Here is a 17,865-nt window from a genome sequence, read left to right as displayed (position 1 = left end):
AGGCAGCTGTCTATGTAGGCAGTAGAACAGCAAGGCAGCTCACTAGGTTTTCGAACACACCCATTGTCTTGTTGTCACCCCTAGGTGGAAGCAGCGTCTTGTTCCAGCAAAAAAGCTCATTTTACACTGTTTGTGAGCAATATTAATAAATCCTTAATAAATTCCTTCCCCGCCGGTCCGTGAAATTATATCTTATATGAAACTGGTCCGTGGTGCAAAAAAGGTTGAGAAACGCTGGTTTAAGCAGTAAGAGTATATGGCTGTAAATGGCTACATAATGCACCCAGTTACTTTCCAGCCTTTATATTTGCGTACTTCAACAAAGAAAGCAAAATACTCAAACCTTCTCTAGTTCAGCTTTGGGGTCTCACTTCTTTCAAGTTCTTACATGCGGTTTTGTTAATATTATACTTTTTTTTAATGTATTTTTTATTTTCTACTTTGTACTTATTTAGTAGTTAACTAAGCAGATTTAGGATAATGTGGTTGATGAAAAGGTATGGGACATTTTGGCTCTTTTTTGCAAAATTGTTTTATTCAGCTACATTACAGAGTTTTTAACACAAACTGCATCTTAATCTTGGCCGCTCAGGTGGCACAGCAGTAAAAACACAAGCTGGAACCAGAGCTGGGATCTCGAATACATCGTATCGAATCTCAGCTCTGCCTGCCGGCTAAGGCTGAGCGGCCACATGAACAACGATTGGCCTGTTGTTCAGATATGGGCGGGACTATGCCAGATGGGGTCTCTCTCCCATGACTGGTGCAATTACGACCTCTGCTGGCTGATCGATGGCGCCTGCACAGAGATTAGAAAAGAGTGCTCTCAGGGTGTGTCTCTCCATACACAACGCTGAGCTGCACTGAACTCGTCAAAGTGCAGGTGATAAGATGCATATGGCATGCTGCCCACGTGTCGGAGGGGGCGTGGGTTAGCTTCGTTCTCCTCAATCAGAGCAGGGATCGGCGTTGGTGGAGAGGAAGCGTGACGCAATCGGACAATTGGACGCGATAAAAGACAAGACACTGCATCTTAATCTTAAGTGAAAACTTTGACTCCAAAACCCACTGTGTCATTTATTTTGCTCATAGCATCTGCAGGAAGATTTGGAAAAACAAGAGACAGCAGTGAAAGAACTTAACATTCTGGGTAAAGATCTGATCTTGGAGAGTAGCAGAGAAGATGGAGATCAAATCAAACAGCAGCTTGCTTCCATCAATGCCCGCTGGGCCAAAGTTTTCAACAAAATGTCTGAGGTTAGAAGAAGGTAAGTGTTAGAGGGTGACAGTTCATATGTAGGATATTGTTAAAATATTTTAGTATGTTATAACCTGTTAGTTAAAACTCTCTTTATAATTTATTATTATGTTGTCAAATAATACAGTGGTAGCTGACTGAGCGTCTCTCTCTCTCTCTCTCTCTCTCTCTGTGTATACAGTATATACATACAGGGGTTGGACAAAATAACTGAAACACCTGTCATTTTAGTGTGGGAGGTTTCATGGCTAAATTGGACCAGTCTGGTGGCCAATCTTCATTAATTGCACATTGCACCAGTAAGAGCAGAGTGTGAAGGTTCAATTAGCAGGGTAAGAGCACAGTTTTGCTCAAAATATTGCAATGCACACAACATTATGGGTGACATACCAGAGTTCAAAAGAGGACAAATTGTTGGTGCACGTCTTGCTGGCGCATCTGTGACCAAGACAGCAAGTCTTTGTGATGTATCAAGAGCCACGGTATCCAGGGTAATGTCAGCATACCACCAAGAAGGACAAACCACATCCAACAGGATTAACTGTGGACGCAAGAGGAAGCTGTCTGAAAGGGATGTTCGGGTGCTAACCCGGATTGTATCCAAAAAACATAAAACCACGGCTGCCCAAATCACGGCAGAATTAAATGTGCACCTCAACTCTCCTGTTTCCACCAGAACTGTCCGTCGGGAGCTCCACAGGGTCGATATACACGGCCGGGCTGCTATAGCCAAACCTTTGATCACTCGTGCCAATGCCAAACGTCGGTTTCAATGGTGCAAGGAGCGCAAATCTTGGGCTGTGGACAATGTGAAACATGTATTGTTCTCTGATGAGTCCACCTTTACTGTTTTCCCCACATCCGGGAGAGTTACGGTGTGGAGAAGCCCCAAAGAAGCGTACCACCCAGACTGTTGCATGCCCAGAGTGAAGCATGGGGGTGGATCAGTGATGGTTTGGGCTGCCATATCATGGCATTCCCTTGGCCCAATACTTGTGCTAGATGGGCGCGTCACTGCCAAGGACTACCGAACCATTCTGGAGGACCATGTGCATCCAATGGCGGTGCCGTGTATCAGGATGACAATGCACCAATACACACAGCAAGACTGGTGATTGGTTTGATGAACATGAAAGTGAAGTTGAACATCTCCCATGGCCTGCACAGTCACCAGATCTAAATATTATTGAGCCACTTTGGGGTGTTTTGGAGAAGCGAGTCAGGAAACGTTTTCCTCCACCAGCATCACGTAGTGACCTGGCCACTATCCTGCAAGAACAATGGCTTAAAATCCCTCTGACCACTGTGCAGGACTTGTATATGTTATTTCCAAGACGAATTGACGCTGTATTGGCCGCAAAAGGAGGCCCTACACCATACTAATAAATTATTGTGGTCTAAAACCAGGTGTTTCAGTTATTTTGTCCAACCCCTGTATATATATACATATACAGTGAGCGAACATTCGGACAGCGAATGGTGTTTTTCCGGTGTTTTCTTTATATTTTGTAAAATTTTATATTAAAATGTCCCCAGAATAGTGCAGAGAAAGCATTTTTTATTGTTGTATAATTACTCCTGCCAATAGCTGTCACTGTGTATCAGACAGAGGGGACAGTGAATAATAGAGAAGAAGGAAGTTATTCTTTCGTGAAATTACACCTACAAAATACAGCGCTATTGAAATAAAGAAGGAAATTATAATAATAACTTAAGATTTAAGGAAAAATATACTTGTATTCATAACAAAAAAGACCATTTAAGACATTAGAAAGGTTTGGTAAGGGGGTGGTTTGGGAGGTCTGGCACGGATTAATTCTATTTACATGATTTCTTATGGGAAAAATAGGTTTAACTAACGAACATTTTGACTTAAGCCCTTCAGAACCAATTCAATTCGTAAGTCAAGGGTCTACTGTACTGTACACCTGTATATGTATATATGACAAATAAAGTATATCTTCTAATAATAAAATAAAATTATTGGAAATTATTAGAAATAAATTTTAATTAAATAATGAATTTGTTATAATTTATAAAATTATTTTTTTAATTAAATTAAAAAAATTTTAAAATAACACTACTTTTGTTAATGACTGTACCCAAATGTCACACTTACAATTTTAAGATACACGTTTCTCTCCTTGCACAATTTCTCTACAATGTAATAGATCTACAGGAGAAAAGATTTTACTCACTGAACTTCATGACAATATGGATGAGTTTTCATCTTGGTTGAATAAAGCAGAGAGTATTGCTGCCGCTCCACTACAACCAGGCAACAAGGAGCAGTTAAAGACAGAATTGGAAAGAGTGAAGGTAAAAAGACGTCTTTTCTAATAACTATTAACATTTCTATCAGTAACACAAATACTAATTTTTTAATAATTTATTTATGTTTTTGACATTTCTAGCCTCAAGTAGCAGAATTACCAAACAGAAATCAAATCTTACAAAATCTTAGGACTAAAGCTTCATTTCTGCCTGCTGATAAAAACAAATCTTTGGAAAGCAAATTTAAAGTTATCAACATGAGATGGGCCCAGGTAAGCTTATCTATGTTTGTATTTTTTACCATATTTTATGTAAAGGATTTGGGTGTAAGTCTACTATAATGAAGGAAATGATAAAAGGACACAGGCACCCAGGTGAAGCAGTGGGAATTCAGAGTTAGAATCTCAGTCCTAACACCGCTCGGGTGGTGCAGTGGTAAAAACACACGCTGTTCACCAGAGCTGGGATCTCGAATACATTGTATCGAATCTCGGCTCTACCTGCCGGCTCAGGCTGAGCGGCCACATGAACAGCGATTGGCCTGTTGTTCAGATAGGGGCAGGATTAAGCCGGATGGGGACTCTCTCTCAGACTAGTGCGATTACGACCTCTGCTGGCTGATTGGTGGCACCTGCACGGAGATGGGAAAGGAGTGCGGTAGAGGGTGTGGCTTTCCGTACACAGCGCTGTACATTCAAGCATAATTGACAGTGCCTGCAGCAGACAAAATTGGCCTAGTCTGCTGGTTGGAAACAGACCAGACTAAAAATAAGTCTCGATGCTGTGTAAGGACCCTTGTTAGTAGTCCGAGGTGTGCGCCCAGGTGGCGCAGCGGGATATTCTGCTAGCACACCAGCACCGAGTTTCTGAACTCCTCGGTTCGAAACTCGGTGTTGCCACCGGTCGGCTGGGCACCATCTGGCAGGCATAATTTGGCAGTGCCTGCAGCAGATACTAATTGGCCACCGTATCTGCAGGGTGGGGGCCGGACTATGTGTGGGTGGGTGGGTCCTCATACGGATGGGCGAATAAGAAGGGGTTGTGGACTGTGCATGTGTGGAGGGAGCAATTGGAGTCCCCAGTAGCAGAATACTTTATTGACTGGGAGAAAAAGGGAGAAAATGCATAAATAAAATTTAAAAAAATCGACACTGTGTTTGGTTAAAAGCTGTTGATTCAGGTGATAACAGCTTATTGTTTTGTTACTCTTGTATGTTTATAATATAGAATTATTTAATATACACAGTTGAGTTACATTATTATGACCACTTCCTACTTTCAATGGCTGCAGCACGTAGCTCACGAAGGTAGTCACCTTTCTGAGCTGGCTTGGTGGCTATATAACCAGTTTGGGTATGAATCCATCCTTGCAGATCATGTACACCCACACATGCTGATGGGATCTTCCACACATCTAGAAATGTCTGACATTGGTTGAAAGAGCATGACCAAGATTTCCAGATACTACCCTGGCCCCCTAATTCCCCACACTTGAACCCAGTTGACCATCTGTGGGACCACCTCGATGGTCGTGTTTGCTCTATGGATCCTCCCTCATGCACCCTCCAGCAGCTGTAGGATGCACTGCAGTCAGCATGGCTCCAGATACCTGTGACAACCTTCTGGATATTAGCAGGTGGTCATAATAATGTGACTCGACAGTGTATAATAAACCAGCAAACGGTTCTGCTGCTAATATTTATATTTATCATTTATCATTTGAACTGTTAATACCATCAACACCCCGGATTACACACTGGACTGTTATTATTATTATTTATCAACGAATCTTTTATTATTATTACTGTTATTATTATAACTTATACCTAACTAATCTTTTATTATTATTACTGTTATTGTTATAATTTATAACTAACTAATCTTTTATTATTACTACTGTTATTATTATAATTTATACCTAACTAATCTTTTATTATTATTACTGTTATTATTATAACTTATACCTAACTAATCTTTTATTATTATTACTGTTATTATTATAATTTATACCTAACTAATCTTTTATTATTATTACTGTTATTATTATAACTTATACCTAACTAATCTTTTATTATTATTACTGTTATTATTATAACTTATACCTAACTAATCTTTTATTATTATTACTGTTATTATTATAACTTATACCTAACTAATCTTTTATTATTATTACTGTTATTATTATAATTTATACCTAACTAATCTTTTATTATTATTACTGTTATTATTATAACTTATACCTAACTAATCTTTTATTATTATTACTGTTATTATTATAACTTATACCTAACTAATCTTTTATTATTATTACTGTTATTATTATAACTTATACCTAACTAATCTTTTATTATTATTACTGTTATTATTATAACTTATACCTAACTAATCTTTTATTATTATTACTGTTATTATTATAACTTATACCTAACTAATCTTTTATTATTACTACTGTTATTATTATAATTTATAACTAACTAACCTTTTATTATTACTACTGTTATTATTATAATTTATACCTAACTAATCTTTTATTATTATTACTGTTATTATTATAACTTATACCTAACTAATCTTTTATTATTATTACTGTTATTATTATAACTTATACCTAACTAATCTTTTATTATTACTACTGTTATTATTATAATTTATACCTAACTAATCTTTTATTATTATTACTGTTATTATTATAACTTATACCTAACTAATCTTTTATTATTACTACTGTTATTATTATAATTTATAACTAACTAACCTTTTATTATTACTACTGTTATTATTATAATTTATACCTAACTAATCTTTTATTATTATTACTGTTATTATTATAACTTATACCTAACTAATCTTTTATTATTATTACTGTTATTATTATAACTTATACCTAACTAATCTTTTATTATTACTACTGTTATTATTATAATTTATACCTAACTAATCTTTTATTATTATTACTGTTATTATTATAACTTATACCTAACTAATCTTTTATTATTACTACTGTTATTATTATAATTTATACCTAACTAATCTTTTATTATTATTACTGTTATTGTTATAATTTATATCTAACTAATCTTTTATTATTATTACTGTTATTATTATAATGTATACCTAACTAATCTTTTATTATTATTACTGTTATTATGTATATAGATATAATTCCATATATGTAAATAGCTATAGTTATAACTATATATTCATATTAATCATAGACACATGTTTACTGATATTCTCTGTTTTTCTTGCACAATGCTACTATTTGCACTTCTGGTAGATGCTAACTGCATTTCGTTGCCCTATCTGTCTGTCTGTCTGTCTGTCTGTCTGTCTGTCTGTCTGTCTGTCTGTCTATCTATCTATCTATCTATCTATCTATCTATCTATCTATCTATCTATCTATCTATCTATCTATCTATCTATCTATCTATCTATCTATCTATTTCTTTGATCTCCTGCTATTCTCTGAAGGTATCTACAAATCTTCCTGAGAAGCAGAAACAGATTGAGAATTACCTAAGAGATTTGAGCCTGTACCACAAGCAACTTCATGATCTTTCCAGCTGGACCTCAGCAACTAGGAACCAACTGGAAAAGTCACCTGAAGCCATTGAATATAAGGTATTATCTAATATTTTAAACTAAAAGTTCATTTCCAGCAAAGAAAGAATATGGGATTTGATCATTCTCTTGAACCTTTATTTGACTCCATGAAGGTGGCATGAGTACCCAACGTGGGACCTGTGCTCATAGCCTAGCATTGTGCAGCTCAGTTGGCATTCACCAGTCTTCCATTGGTGCCCTGTTTTCTTCAAAGATGAGAGCAGGTTGCCATGGTGACTGTTATGCTAATGCAACATCATCCAGCATGACTGGTTTTGTGGTCAATTAATGATGACCTGAGGAGGCATACCCTTGGAGGGTTGCACAAACCTCCACATGATAGCCATCTGTGCCCTGACTGCTCAGAGCCACTGTCATACCTTATGCCAGTGCAGTGGGCCCTGGGTTCCTCCTGTTGCAGGACAATGCCCAGCCTCACGTGGCAGTTCCTAGATGATGAAGGCATTGATGTCATTGACTGGCCTTCACATTCCCCAGACCTGAACCCAATCGGTAACCTTTGAGACGTAATTCATAAGTGCGTCTGACCTTGACAAGCGGTGCAACAGACTGTCCAGAAGCTCAGTGATGTCAAGATCCAGGTCTGGGAGGAGATCCTCCAGGATAACATCTGCCGTCTCATCAGGAGCATGCCCAGATGTTGATGGGAGTGTATACTGACACCTGGGGGCCATACACACTACTGAGTCACATGTGCCATGATGAAATTCACACAAACTGGATCAGCCTGTGATTTTTTTTTTTTTACAACCTCAAATCAGGAAAAAGTTGGGACAGCATGGAAAATGCAAATAATAAAAAACACAGTGTTTCTTACATTTACTTTGACTTTAATTTGATTGCAGACAGGATGAACCTGAGATATTTTATGTTTTGTCTGCTCAACTTTATTTAATTTATTAATAAACCTCCATTCCTGCATTTCAGGCCTGCAACACATTCCAAAAAAAGTTGGGACAGTAAAGCATTTACCACTTTGCAATGTTGCGATTTCTTTTCACCACACTTAAAAGACGTTTTGCACAGAGGATTCCAAGTGATTTAGTGTTTCAGCTTTTATTTTGTCTCATTCTTCCTGCACTGACACAGCCCAATACCATGACAGACCCTGGCTTTTGGACTTATTGCTGCTAACAGTCTGGATGGCCCTTTTCGTCTTTGGTTCAGAGCACACGGCATCCATTTTTTTTTATCCAAAAAAAGACCTGGAATGCTGATTTAACTGACCACAATACACGTTTCCACTGTGTGATGGTCCATCCTAGATGCCTCCGAGCCCAGAGAAGTCAATGCCGCTTGTGGACATGGTTAACATAAGGCTTCTTTTTTGCACAGTAAAGTTTTAAGTGACATTTGTGCATGTAACTCTGTATTGTAGTGCTTCTCAAAGGTTTGCCAAAGTAATCCCCCACCCATGTGGTTATATCAGCTATTGCTGAGTGGCGGTTCTTGATGCAGGGTCGTCTGAGGGATCGAAGATCACAGGTGTTCAGCTTAAGCTTGCACCCTTGGTCTTTACCCACTGAAATTCCTCACAATTCCTTGAATAGTTTAATGATATTATGCACTGTAGAGGGAGAAATATACAAATATCTTCCAATGTTTCTTTGAGGTACATTGTTTTTAAACATTTCAATCATTTTCTCACACATTTGTTGATAAACTGGAGATCCTCTGATCTTCTTTGCTAATCAAAAACTCACCTGTCACCTGTTGACATCACCTGTTTGGAATCACATCATTATTTAGTTTTTTCACCTCATTACTAGCCCTAAAATGCCCCCGTCCCAACTGGAGGTACATTAACAAATGAAACAGACAAAACATAAAATATCTTGGGTTCAAACTGTCTGCAATCAAAGTCAAAGTAAATGTAAGAAACACTGCATTTTATTTTATTTGCATTTTCCATACTGTCCCAACTTTTTTTGATTTGGGGTTGTACCTTATCACCTGCACACTATCAAAATCTTATTGTAATATATTTAGAAATTGTTTGAGTACATGTACATGCTACATTTATGGTGTTTTATTTGTTCTGTTTTTTTGTAGATTAAAGATATTCAGTCAAAAAAACCTGAAGTAGAAACAGTTTTGGCTAAAGAAAGACCACCTTATCATCCTGAAGGGGTATGTAATAAAAAATGTGAAAGGTTTTTTCTATTTATTTAAATTTTATTTCAGAAAAATACAATGATTTTTTTCTGACTTTTTTATTCAGCTATTATAAAGCAAACATATAAATTACACATTTTTTGTCCATATTTTAGGAGCAATTTGATGTCCTCAGTACAGACTGGAGAGCTATTCAAATATTTCTTAAAGAGTGGAATGATAAATGTCAAGTCACAAGTAAGGGTTTAACATATATCTGACAATTATAGGCATTATATCATCTATATTATATTGTGGGTTTATTTTTTATGTATTTTTTACAGCTGAATATTTGACCAGTAGTGTTCCGGGCGATGCCTTGGCACTAAACCAGTTTAACAAATCATGGACTGAATTCAATGACTGGCTGTCTGGTCTTGATGACATGATTGTGGCTAAACGGGTGAAAGTAGGAGATCTTGGTGATATTAGTAACACGACTGAAAAACTTAAGGTCAGTACAGTAAATGTTTGTACATATACATACACTGATCAGCCATAACATTAAAACCACCTTGTTTCTACACTCACTGTCCATTTCTATCAGCTCCACTTACCGTATAGAAGCAATTTGTAGTTCTACAATTACTGACTGTAGTCCATCTATTTCTCTACATACCTTTTAGCCTTCTTTCACCCTGTTCTTCAATGGTCAGGACCCCCACAGGACCACCACAGAGCAGTTATTATTTGGGTGGTGGATCATTCTCAGCACTGCAGTGACACTGACATGGTGGTGGTGGTGTGTTAGTGTGTGTTGTGCTGGTATGAGTGGATCAGACACAGCAGCGCTGCTTTAGTTTTTAAATACCGTGTCCACTCACTGTCCACTCCTACCTAGTTGGTCCACCTTGTAGATGTAAAGTCAGAGACGATCGCTCATCTATTGCTGCTGTTTGAGTTGCTCATCTTCTAGACCTTCATTAGTGGTCACAGGACGCTGCCCACAGGGCGCTGTTGGCTAGATGTTTTTGGTTGGTGGACTATTCTCAGTCCAGCAGTGACAGTGAGGTGTTCAAAAATAAGGTGTCTGATCCACTCATACCAGCGCAACACACACTAACATACCACCACCATGTCAGTGCAGTGCTGAGAATGATCCACCACCCAAATAATACCTGCTCTGTAGTGGTCCTGGGAGAGTCCTGACCATTGAAGAACAGCGTGAAAGCAGGCATACAGAGAAACAGATGGACTACAGTCAGTAATTGTATAACTACAAAGTGTTTCTATATGGTACGTGGAGCTGATAAAATAGACAGTGTGTGTAGAAACAAGGAGGTGGTTTTAATGTTATGAATGATCTGTGTACATACACACATGCACTATAAGTAAATGGACACCTGACTATAAGCTTGTTGGACATTGCATCTTGTGTTGGCCCCCATTGTGGCTAAACCAACGTCCACTCTTCAGGGATGGCATTACACTAGATTTCTGTCTCAGGAATGTGTTCCTATTTAGTACCTTTACTCACAGCAAATAGTGTCTTCTGCTGCTGGGGACCTCAATAGTGTCCAAGGAGGGTGTATTTGCTCCATCTGACGCATGCGCAGTCCACCGATTGCTTCTTAATTTCCCGTACTTTAGTGGATTTGCACATGAGGTCGGTTTTGTGCACAGCGAGCCACACACCGATCTCCGTGCTCCTCCACTTCTGTACAGGTGCCCTTACACAGTGTTGAAGACCCCACCTCCTTTAAGTCCAGTCTTTTTCCACTTAGCAGACAAGAGGCCAATTTTGTCTGCTACAGGCACTGACAATTGTACCTGCTAGGGGGCGCCCAGTCGATTGATAGCAGAGCTTAGATTCGAACTCAGGGATTAATGTAGTATTGGTAAATCTATGACAATCCACTGCTATAAGCATCTTCATGCTTTAAGTGACAAGCCTCACAGATCTACTGTGGAGTAACTGGCAACAAAATATATGTTGTGCCTTAATTCTAAGTTTAAATTCATCTAAATACCACCATTCTCACAATTAGTGTGGTTACAGAAAGAATCCTGACCATATGTTTATTAAGCATGGTTCATGTGTGTTTGTTTACTCTTATATACACTCGTAAATCTGACACAGGATGTTGTGCATTTTTTTACGTGTAAATATCATTATATGCTAATCATTTGGCAAAACATTATAGACAGGTCCCTAATAAATACATTATTTTTTATTTTCCAGGCAGCACTACAAGACATGGAGCAAAGATTTCCACAGCTGAATATACAGATCACTGCAGCCCAAAACCTTAAAAACAAAACAAATAACCCTCAGACACGTGCCACCATTACAGATCAAAGTAAGTCTAATGTTCCTCTATCATCTATCAGATGGATAGACAGATAGATACATAGACATACAGATAGACAGACAGACAGATAGATAGACAGATAGATAGATAGACAGATAGACAGACAGACAGACAGACAGACAGACAGACAGACAGACAGATAGACGGATGGATGGATGGATAGACAGACAGAGACAGACAGATAGATAAGTAGACAGATAGATAGATAGATAGATAGATAGATAGATAGATAGATAGATAGATAGATAGATAGATAGATAGACAGACAGACAGACAGACAGACAGATGGATGGAGAGAGAGACAGATAGATATACAGACAGACAGACATAGATAGACAGGCACACAGACAGATAGACAGACAGACAGACAGGCACACAGACAGATAGATATACAGACAGACAGACAGACAGATAGATAGATAGATACTTTATTAATCCTGAAGGAAATTAAGGCCTCAGTAGCTTGTTACCTACATCAAAAATAATAGTATCCACTATAATATCCTTATTTTCATGACTGTGCTCATATTTAACGTTTTATATTTATATTTAAGAAAGAATTTCTCAGAGAGACAGTCATCTATTTTTTTATAACCAATACAGTACTAATCACCATGTGCTTTATTTTTAGATTGATTAGTGATATAATTAACTATTGCTTAGTCAGCACAACATATTCTTAATTGCTTAATGTATAAAGAACAATAAAGAACAAATAATAATGTGATGTTACAAATATTCTCAAATCAATATTTTCAGTGATGGGAACTTTCTCATGTCATTCATTTTAATAGTTTTTATTTTCTTAAGTTGACAGATTACAGGCCCGATGGGAAGACTCGCACACCAAGTTGACGGACAGAATTTTACAACTTCAGAGCATGTATCAAGACTCCAGCGATTGGCTGGAAGCCAGAAAAAGGACGGAGTCTTTGATAAAACATACCAGTGAAAAATTAGAAGGCTTTAAGGAAAACTTGCCAGGTTCTGATGTACTGAAGGGTGATTTTAAGGTAATAACTTTAGGACCTGTTATCTGTTTATATTTATATTATATTTTTAATAGAAATAACTGCCTTTTTTTTCATTAATATTAATAATAAACTGAAAACATGTTTTAGAGTTTTTAAGTTTATTTAATTCAAAGTACAAAATTAAAATATAGGCCGCTCAGGTGGTGCAGCGGTAAAGTATGCTAGCACACCAGAGCTGGGATTTCCAATACATTGTATCGAATCTCAGCTCTGCCATCCGGCTGGGCTGGGAAGCTATATGAACAACGTTTGGCTGTTGTTTATCCAAGGTAGGGAGCCGGATAGGGACCTTATAATTGGTGCAATTATGACCTCTGCTGGCTGATTGATGGCATCTGCACAGAGTCAAGGATTAATGCTGATCAGGGTGTGGCTCTCCGTGCACAAGGCTGATCGGCATATGAACTCGCCTTGTGCAGGTGAAAAGATGCAGTCGGCTGCTGCTCACGTGTCGGAGGGGGCGTGTGTCACTTCAACGAATACATACGTGTGTTGGATTTTGTGTTAAATCTTTATATAACATAAGATGTAAAATATTCTTTTTAGTAATTATAAGTAAACAATTACAATAATTTGTTATTTTTTCTTTATGTTTGTTATAATTGTAGAAATTTGCACAAGATATACAGCGCTGGCAAGCAGAAGTGAACATGACAAATGAAAAGGCAAACAAACTACTGACACTTTATGCAAATGATGACACAAGTTTGGTTAAACAGATGACTGATAACATGAACCTTGCTTGGGCTAAAATCCAAAAGAGGTAAGTTTGTCAAAATCTAAAATAGTTAAACAAATAAAACAAATGTTTGTTACAATGCAACTCTCTGATGTAGTACTACAGTTTTAACTACCACATCTGACACAAGCAAAGGAAAAAAGGAAAGGATAAAAAGCTTTCTTTTTTTTAAATATCCATAACCGGACGCTCAGGTGGCGCAGCGCTAAAACATGCTAGCACACCAGAGCTGGGATTTCGAATACATTGTATCGAATCTCAGCTCTGCCATCCGGCTGGGCTGGGCGGCTGCATGACCAATGATTGGCTGTTGTTCATGGGGTAGGATAAGCCAGATAGGGACCTCTGCGGGCTGGTTGATGGCGTCTGCACAGAGTTGAGGAATAATGCTGATCAGGGTGTGGCTCTCCGTGCACAAATCTGATCGACATATGAACTCGCCCTGTGCAGGTAAAAAGATGCAGTTGGCTACTGTGCACATGTCAGCCGGTCTTGCTATCCTCAATCGGGGTGGGGGTCATCACCAGTAGAGAGGAAGCATAATGCATTTGGGTAAAAATTGGATGTGTTAAAAATCGGGAGAAAAAAGCCGCTCAGGTGGCGCAGCGGTAAAGTACGTTAGCTCACCAGAGTTGGGGTTTCGAATACATCGTATTGAATCTCAGCTCTGCCTTTCCGACTGGGCTGGGCGGCTGTATGAACAACGATTGGCTGTTGTTCAGGGTTAGAGGGTAAGAAAGTCGGATCATAGGTCCTCATAACTGGTGCGACTGCGGCTTCTGCTGGCTGACTGATGGCGCCTGCACAGGGCTGAGGAATAATGCTGATGGGGGTGTGGCCCTCCATACACAGTGCCTGTCAAGTGTATGAACTCGACTCGTGCAGGTGAAAAATGAAGTCTGTACTGACTGTGCGTACCAGAGGGGGCTCAAGTCAGTTGAGAGGCGCCCTCAGTCAGCGGTGAAGGATCGAATCAGTATAGAGGACACAATCAGGGTAATCGGACATGACTAGACTGGGGGATAAAAATATATATAAAAAAAAAATTGGGAGAAAAGGGGAGAAAATATAAAATAATTTAATAGAAATAACTCTAAAACCCTTTGTTCTGTATCTAAAGCTATGTATCTAAAAGTGACTTTTATATTTTGTGTTTTCAGTGCAGGGGACACAGAGGCAGACCTTGACGCTGGATCTAAGCAGATGCAACACTATTACTTAGATCTGGAAAAGTTTCTTAATTGGCTGACTGAGGCAGAAACTACAGCAAATGTCTTGCAAAATGCTTCATACAAGGAACGACTTCTGGAGGACCCAGGCGCGGTGCAACGCTTACTAGAGCAATGGCAAGTAAGTAAGATTAAAGTGATTTGTTCCACACTTTGGTAACATTCATGACAGAACAGGTAGTTCCAGGTTACACAAGATTCATCAGTTTCATCAGTTTTTAATATCAAACACACTGTGGGATATGGGGGAGAACATGCAAACTCCATACAGAGAGGACCCAGAGTGCTCCATCTGGAATTGAACACCAGACCTTCTTGATGTGAGGCGCCAGCACTACCCACTGTGCCACAGTGCCCACACATTCATTTACCAACAAGACTTGACAATGAAATCCATTCATTGTCTGTTTTACCACAACTTTATCCTATTCAGGGTCACGATGGGTCAGATTCATTGGGCGAAAAGCAGGAAACAACCTGGACAGGTCGCCTGTCCATCACAGGACAGATACATACACTCATACCTAGGAGGACTTTTTAGTATCTATAATAAACCTGACTGCTTGTCTGGACTGTGGGAGGAAATTGGAGCACCCAGAGGAAAAACACGCAGACACAAGGAGAACATGTAAACATGCAAAAAAGTACTTGGGCTGAATTGAACCCAGGACCTTCTTGCTACTACGTTGGACTTGAAAGGTTGAGAGTTTGAATTCCTGCTCTGCCATGCAGCCACTGTTGGGCCCTTGAGCAAGGACATTAATTCTCTCAGCTCCAGCAGCGCCGTACAATAACTGACCCTGCGCTCTGACCCCAGCTTCCAAACAAGCAGGGATATTCAAGCAGGATATTCCGCTAGCACACCAGCCCCGTGATTTTGAACTCCTCGGTTCGAAACTTGGTGTTGCCAGTGGTTGCCATCTAGTGGGCATAATTGGCAGTGCCTGCAGCAGACACGTTTCTGTTAGGGTGGGATGTGGGTGGGGTCTTCAAACGCTGTGTAAGGATCCTGATTAGCAGATAGAAAGCCTCCTGTGCAGAGTGCATGGGTCAAAAAGGATTCCGCTAAGGACTGTGCATGGGTTGGAGGAGGCGTGAGCAGCAATATACCCACCTCGACTGCAATCAGGGATCCCCCAGCAGCGGAAGACAAATTTACTACTCTAAATTGGGAGAAAACACCTCCTTGTTTCTACACTCACTGTCCATTGTCAGCTCCACTTACCATATAGAATCACTTTGTAGTTCTACAATTACTGACTGTAGTCCATCTGTTACTCTGCATCCTTTTTTACCTGCTTTCACCCTGTTCTTTAATGGTCAGAACCATCACAGAGCAGGTATTATTTAGGTGGTGGATCATTCTCAGCTGTGCAGTGACACTGACATGGTGGTGGTGTGTTAGTGTGTGTTGTGCTGGTATGAGTGGATCAGACACAGCAGCACTGCTGGGGTTTTTAAATATCATGTCCACTCACTGTCCACCCTATTTGACTTTCCTACCTAGTTGGTTCACCTTGTAGATGTAAAGTCAGAGACGATCGTTCATCTATTGCTGCTGTTTGAGTTGCTCATCTTCTAGACCTTCATTAGTGGTCACAGGACGCTGCCCACGGGGCGCTGTTGGCTGGATATTTTTGGTTGGTGGACTATTCTCAGTCCAGCAGTGACAGTGAGGTGTTTAAAAACTCTGATCCACTCATACCAGCACAACGCACACTAACACATCACAACCATGTCAGTGTCACTGCAGTGCTGAGAATGATCCACCACTTAAATAATACCTGCTCTGTAGTGGTCCTGGGGGGGTCCTGACCATTGAAGAACAGCTTGAAAGGGGGCTAACAAAGCATGCAGAGAAACAGATGGACTACAGTCAGTAATTGTAGAACTACAAAGTGCTTCTATATGGTAAGTGGAGCTGATAAAATGGACAGTGAGTGTAGAAACAAGGAGGTGGTTTTAATGTTAAGGTATTCTAAACATAAGAGATTAGGTTAGCTTAGCTTCAGTCTTGGAGACTCCAAAAACATTTAACAAAGATTGGCAATGTTTCATTTGATACTTGGTCATTTCATTTCTGACTTCCTTTGTGCATATTTTAATGTTTTGTGGAAATTGAAGTGTTCAGTGGGGGTGTGATAAATGAACCAGACTTTATATACTGGAATGGCAGATATGTGCACTTGGCAACAGCACAACGAAATAGTTAAATATGAACAGGCAGGCACACTTGTGGGATGTAAAGATGTCTTTGTTTTCTCATAAACCAAGACCTACCCTTTATTCAGGATGTTCCTACACTGTTCAGAAACAACAGAACCAGTGTGCCTTCTTCAGCAGACATTCTGAAGCCTTCTAACCCCTCAATGGAGGAGTATTTTCTCTTACTATGTTACTTTTTCACTTTTAAACTTTCTTCTATACTGTTTTAATTTACTCTCACTCTTATTTGATGCTGAAATGAAGAGTTGAAGGTCTACGGAGTCAGACATACAGTTTTTATCTAAAGTTGATAAGTTAGTCTATAGATATGTCGCACAGGAAGACGTATCACCTTAAGGTCTGAATTACTTTCTTTCCTTTTTATATTGACTGCTGTGTTTTAAATTGAAAGAAATGATTATTTTTGTATGCATTGCTGTTTCTATTGTAAGGGAAGATAAAATGCTTACTTATAAACGAGTTACCGACTGTTCTGGGACTTCTGTTAATCTTTACAGGATCTTCAGACAGAGATCGATACCCACACAGATACGTATCATGCATTGGATGAGAATGGGCAGCGTGTAGTGCAGTCATTGGGGAGGTCAGACAGTGCTATTGTGCTACAAAAACAGCTTCACAACATGGGACAGCGCTGGCAGGATTTGTGTAAAAAGGTCATTAGTGTGAGGTAAGGCTGATAATATTATTTAAGTTTCTTACATTTACTTTGACTTTTATTTGATTGCAGACAGGATGAACCTGAAATATTTCATGTTTTATCTGCTCAACTTCATTTCATTTATTAATAAACATCCATTCCTGCATTTCAGGCCTGCAACACATTCCAAAAAAGTTGGGACAGTAAAGCATTAACCACTTTTTAATGTTGCTATTCCTTTTCACCACACTTAAAAGTTGTTTTGGCACCGAGGAGACCAAGTGATTTAGTGTTTCAGCTTTTATTTTGTCTCATTCTTCCTGCAAACACGTCTTAAGATGTGCAACAGTACGGGGTCGTCATTGTCACATTCTT

At 39.0% G+C, this 17,865-nt stretch overlaps 1 protein-coding gene across 4 annotated transcripts in view; it reads left to right on the top strand.

Moving 5' to 3' along the window:
- The window catches only part of dmd (dystrophin), a 217,575-nt gene that overhangs the window by 115,239 nt on the left and 84,471 nt on the right, over positions 1 to 17,865 (top strand). For 3 of the 4 annotated variants that reach the window (XR_010014843.1, XM_063010432.1, XM_063010433.1), the window contains exons 45-56: positions 1,093 to 1,268; positions 3,430 to 3,577; positions 3,673 to 3,804; positions 7,004 to 7,153; positions 9,209 to 9,286; positions 9,427 to 9,508; positions 9,595 to 9,764; positions 11,493 to 11,610; positions 12,433 to 12,635; positions 13,265 to 13,419; positions 14,556 to 14,745; positions 17,348 to 17,520. Coding sequence is in view for 3 of the 4 variants with exons in the window: in XM_063010432.1 (XP_062866502.1) it covers positions 1,093 to 1,268; positions 3,430 to 3,577; positions 3,673 to 3,804; positions 7,004 to 7,153; positions 9,209 to 9,286; positions 9,427 to 9,508; positions 9,595 to 9,764; positions 11,493 to 11,610; positions 12,433 to 12,635; positions 13,265 to 13,419; positions 14,556 to 14,745; positions 17,348 to 17,520 (1,775 nt within the window). In the remaining variant the exon portion in view is untranslated. Of the gene's footprint in view, positions 1 to 1,092; positions 1,269 to 3,429; positions 3,578 to 3,672; positions 3,805 to 7,003; positions 7,154 to 9,208; positions 9,287 to 9,426; positions 9,509 to 9,594; positions 9,765 to 11,492; positions 11,611 to 12,432; positions 12,636 to 13,264; positions 13,420 to 14,555; positions 14,746 to 17,153; positions 17,188 to 17,347; positions 17,521 to 17,865 lie in introns of those variants that run through there. The other variant, XM_063010434.1, reaches the window with a different exon arrangement.

Source organism: Trichomycterus rosablanca, chromosome 15 (genome assembly GCF_030014385.1).
Source record: "Trichomycterus rosablanca isolate fTriRos1 chromosome 15, fTriRos1.hap1, whole genome shotgun sequence".
NCBI classification, from domain to species: domain Eukaryota; kingdom Metazoa; phylum Chordata; class Actinopteri; order Siluriformes; family Trichomycteridae; genus Trichomycterus; species Trichomycterus rosablanca.
This window is presented reverse-complemented; position numbering and strand designations above follow the sequence as displayed.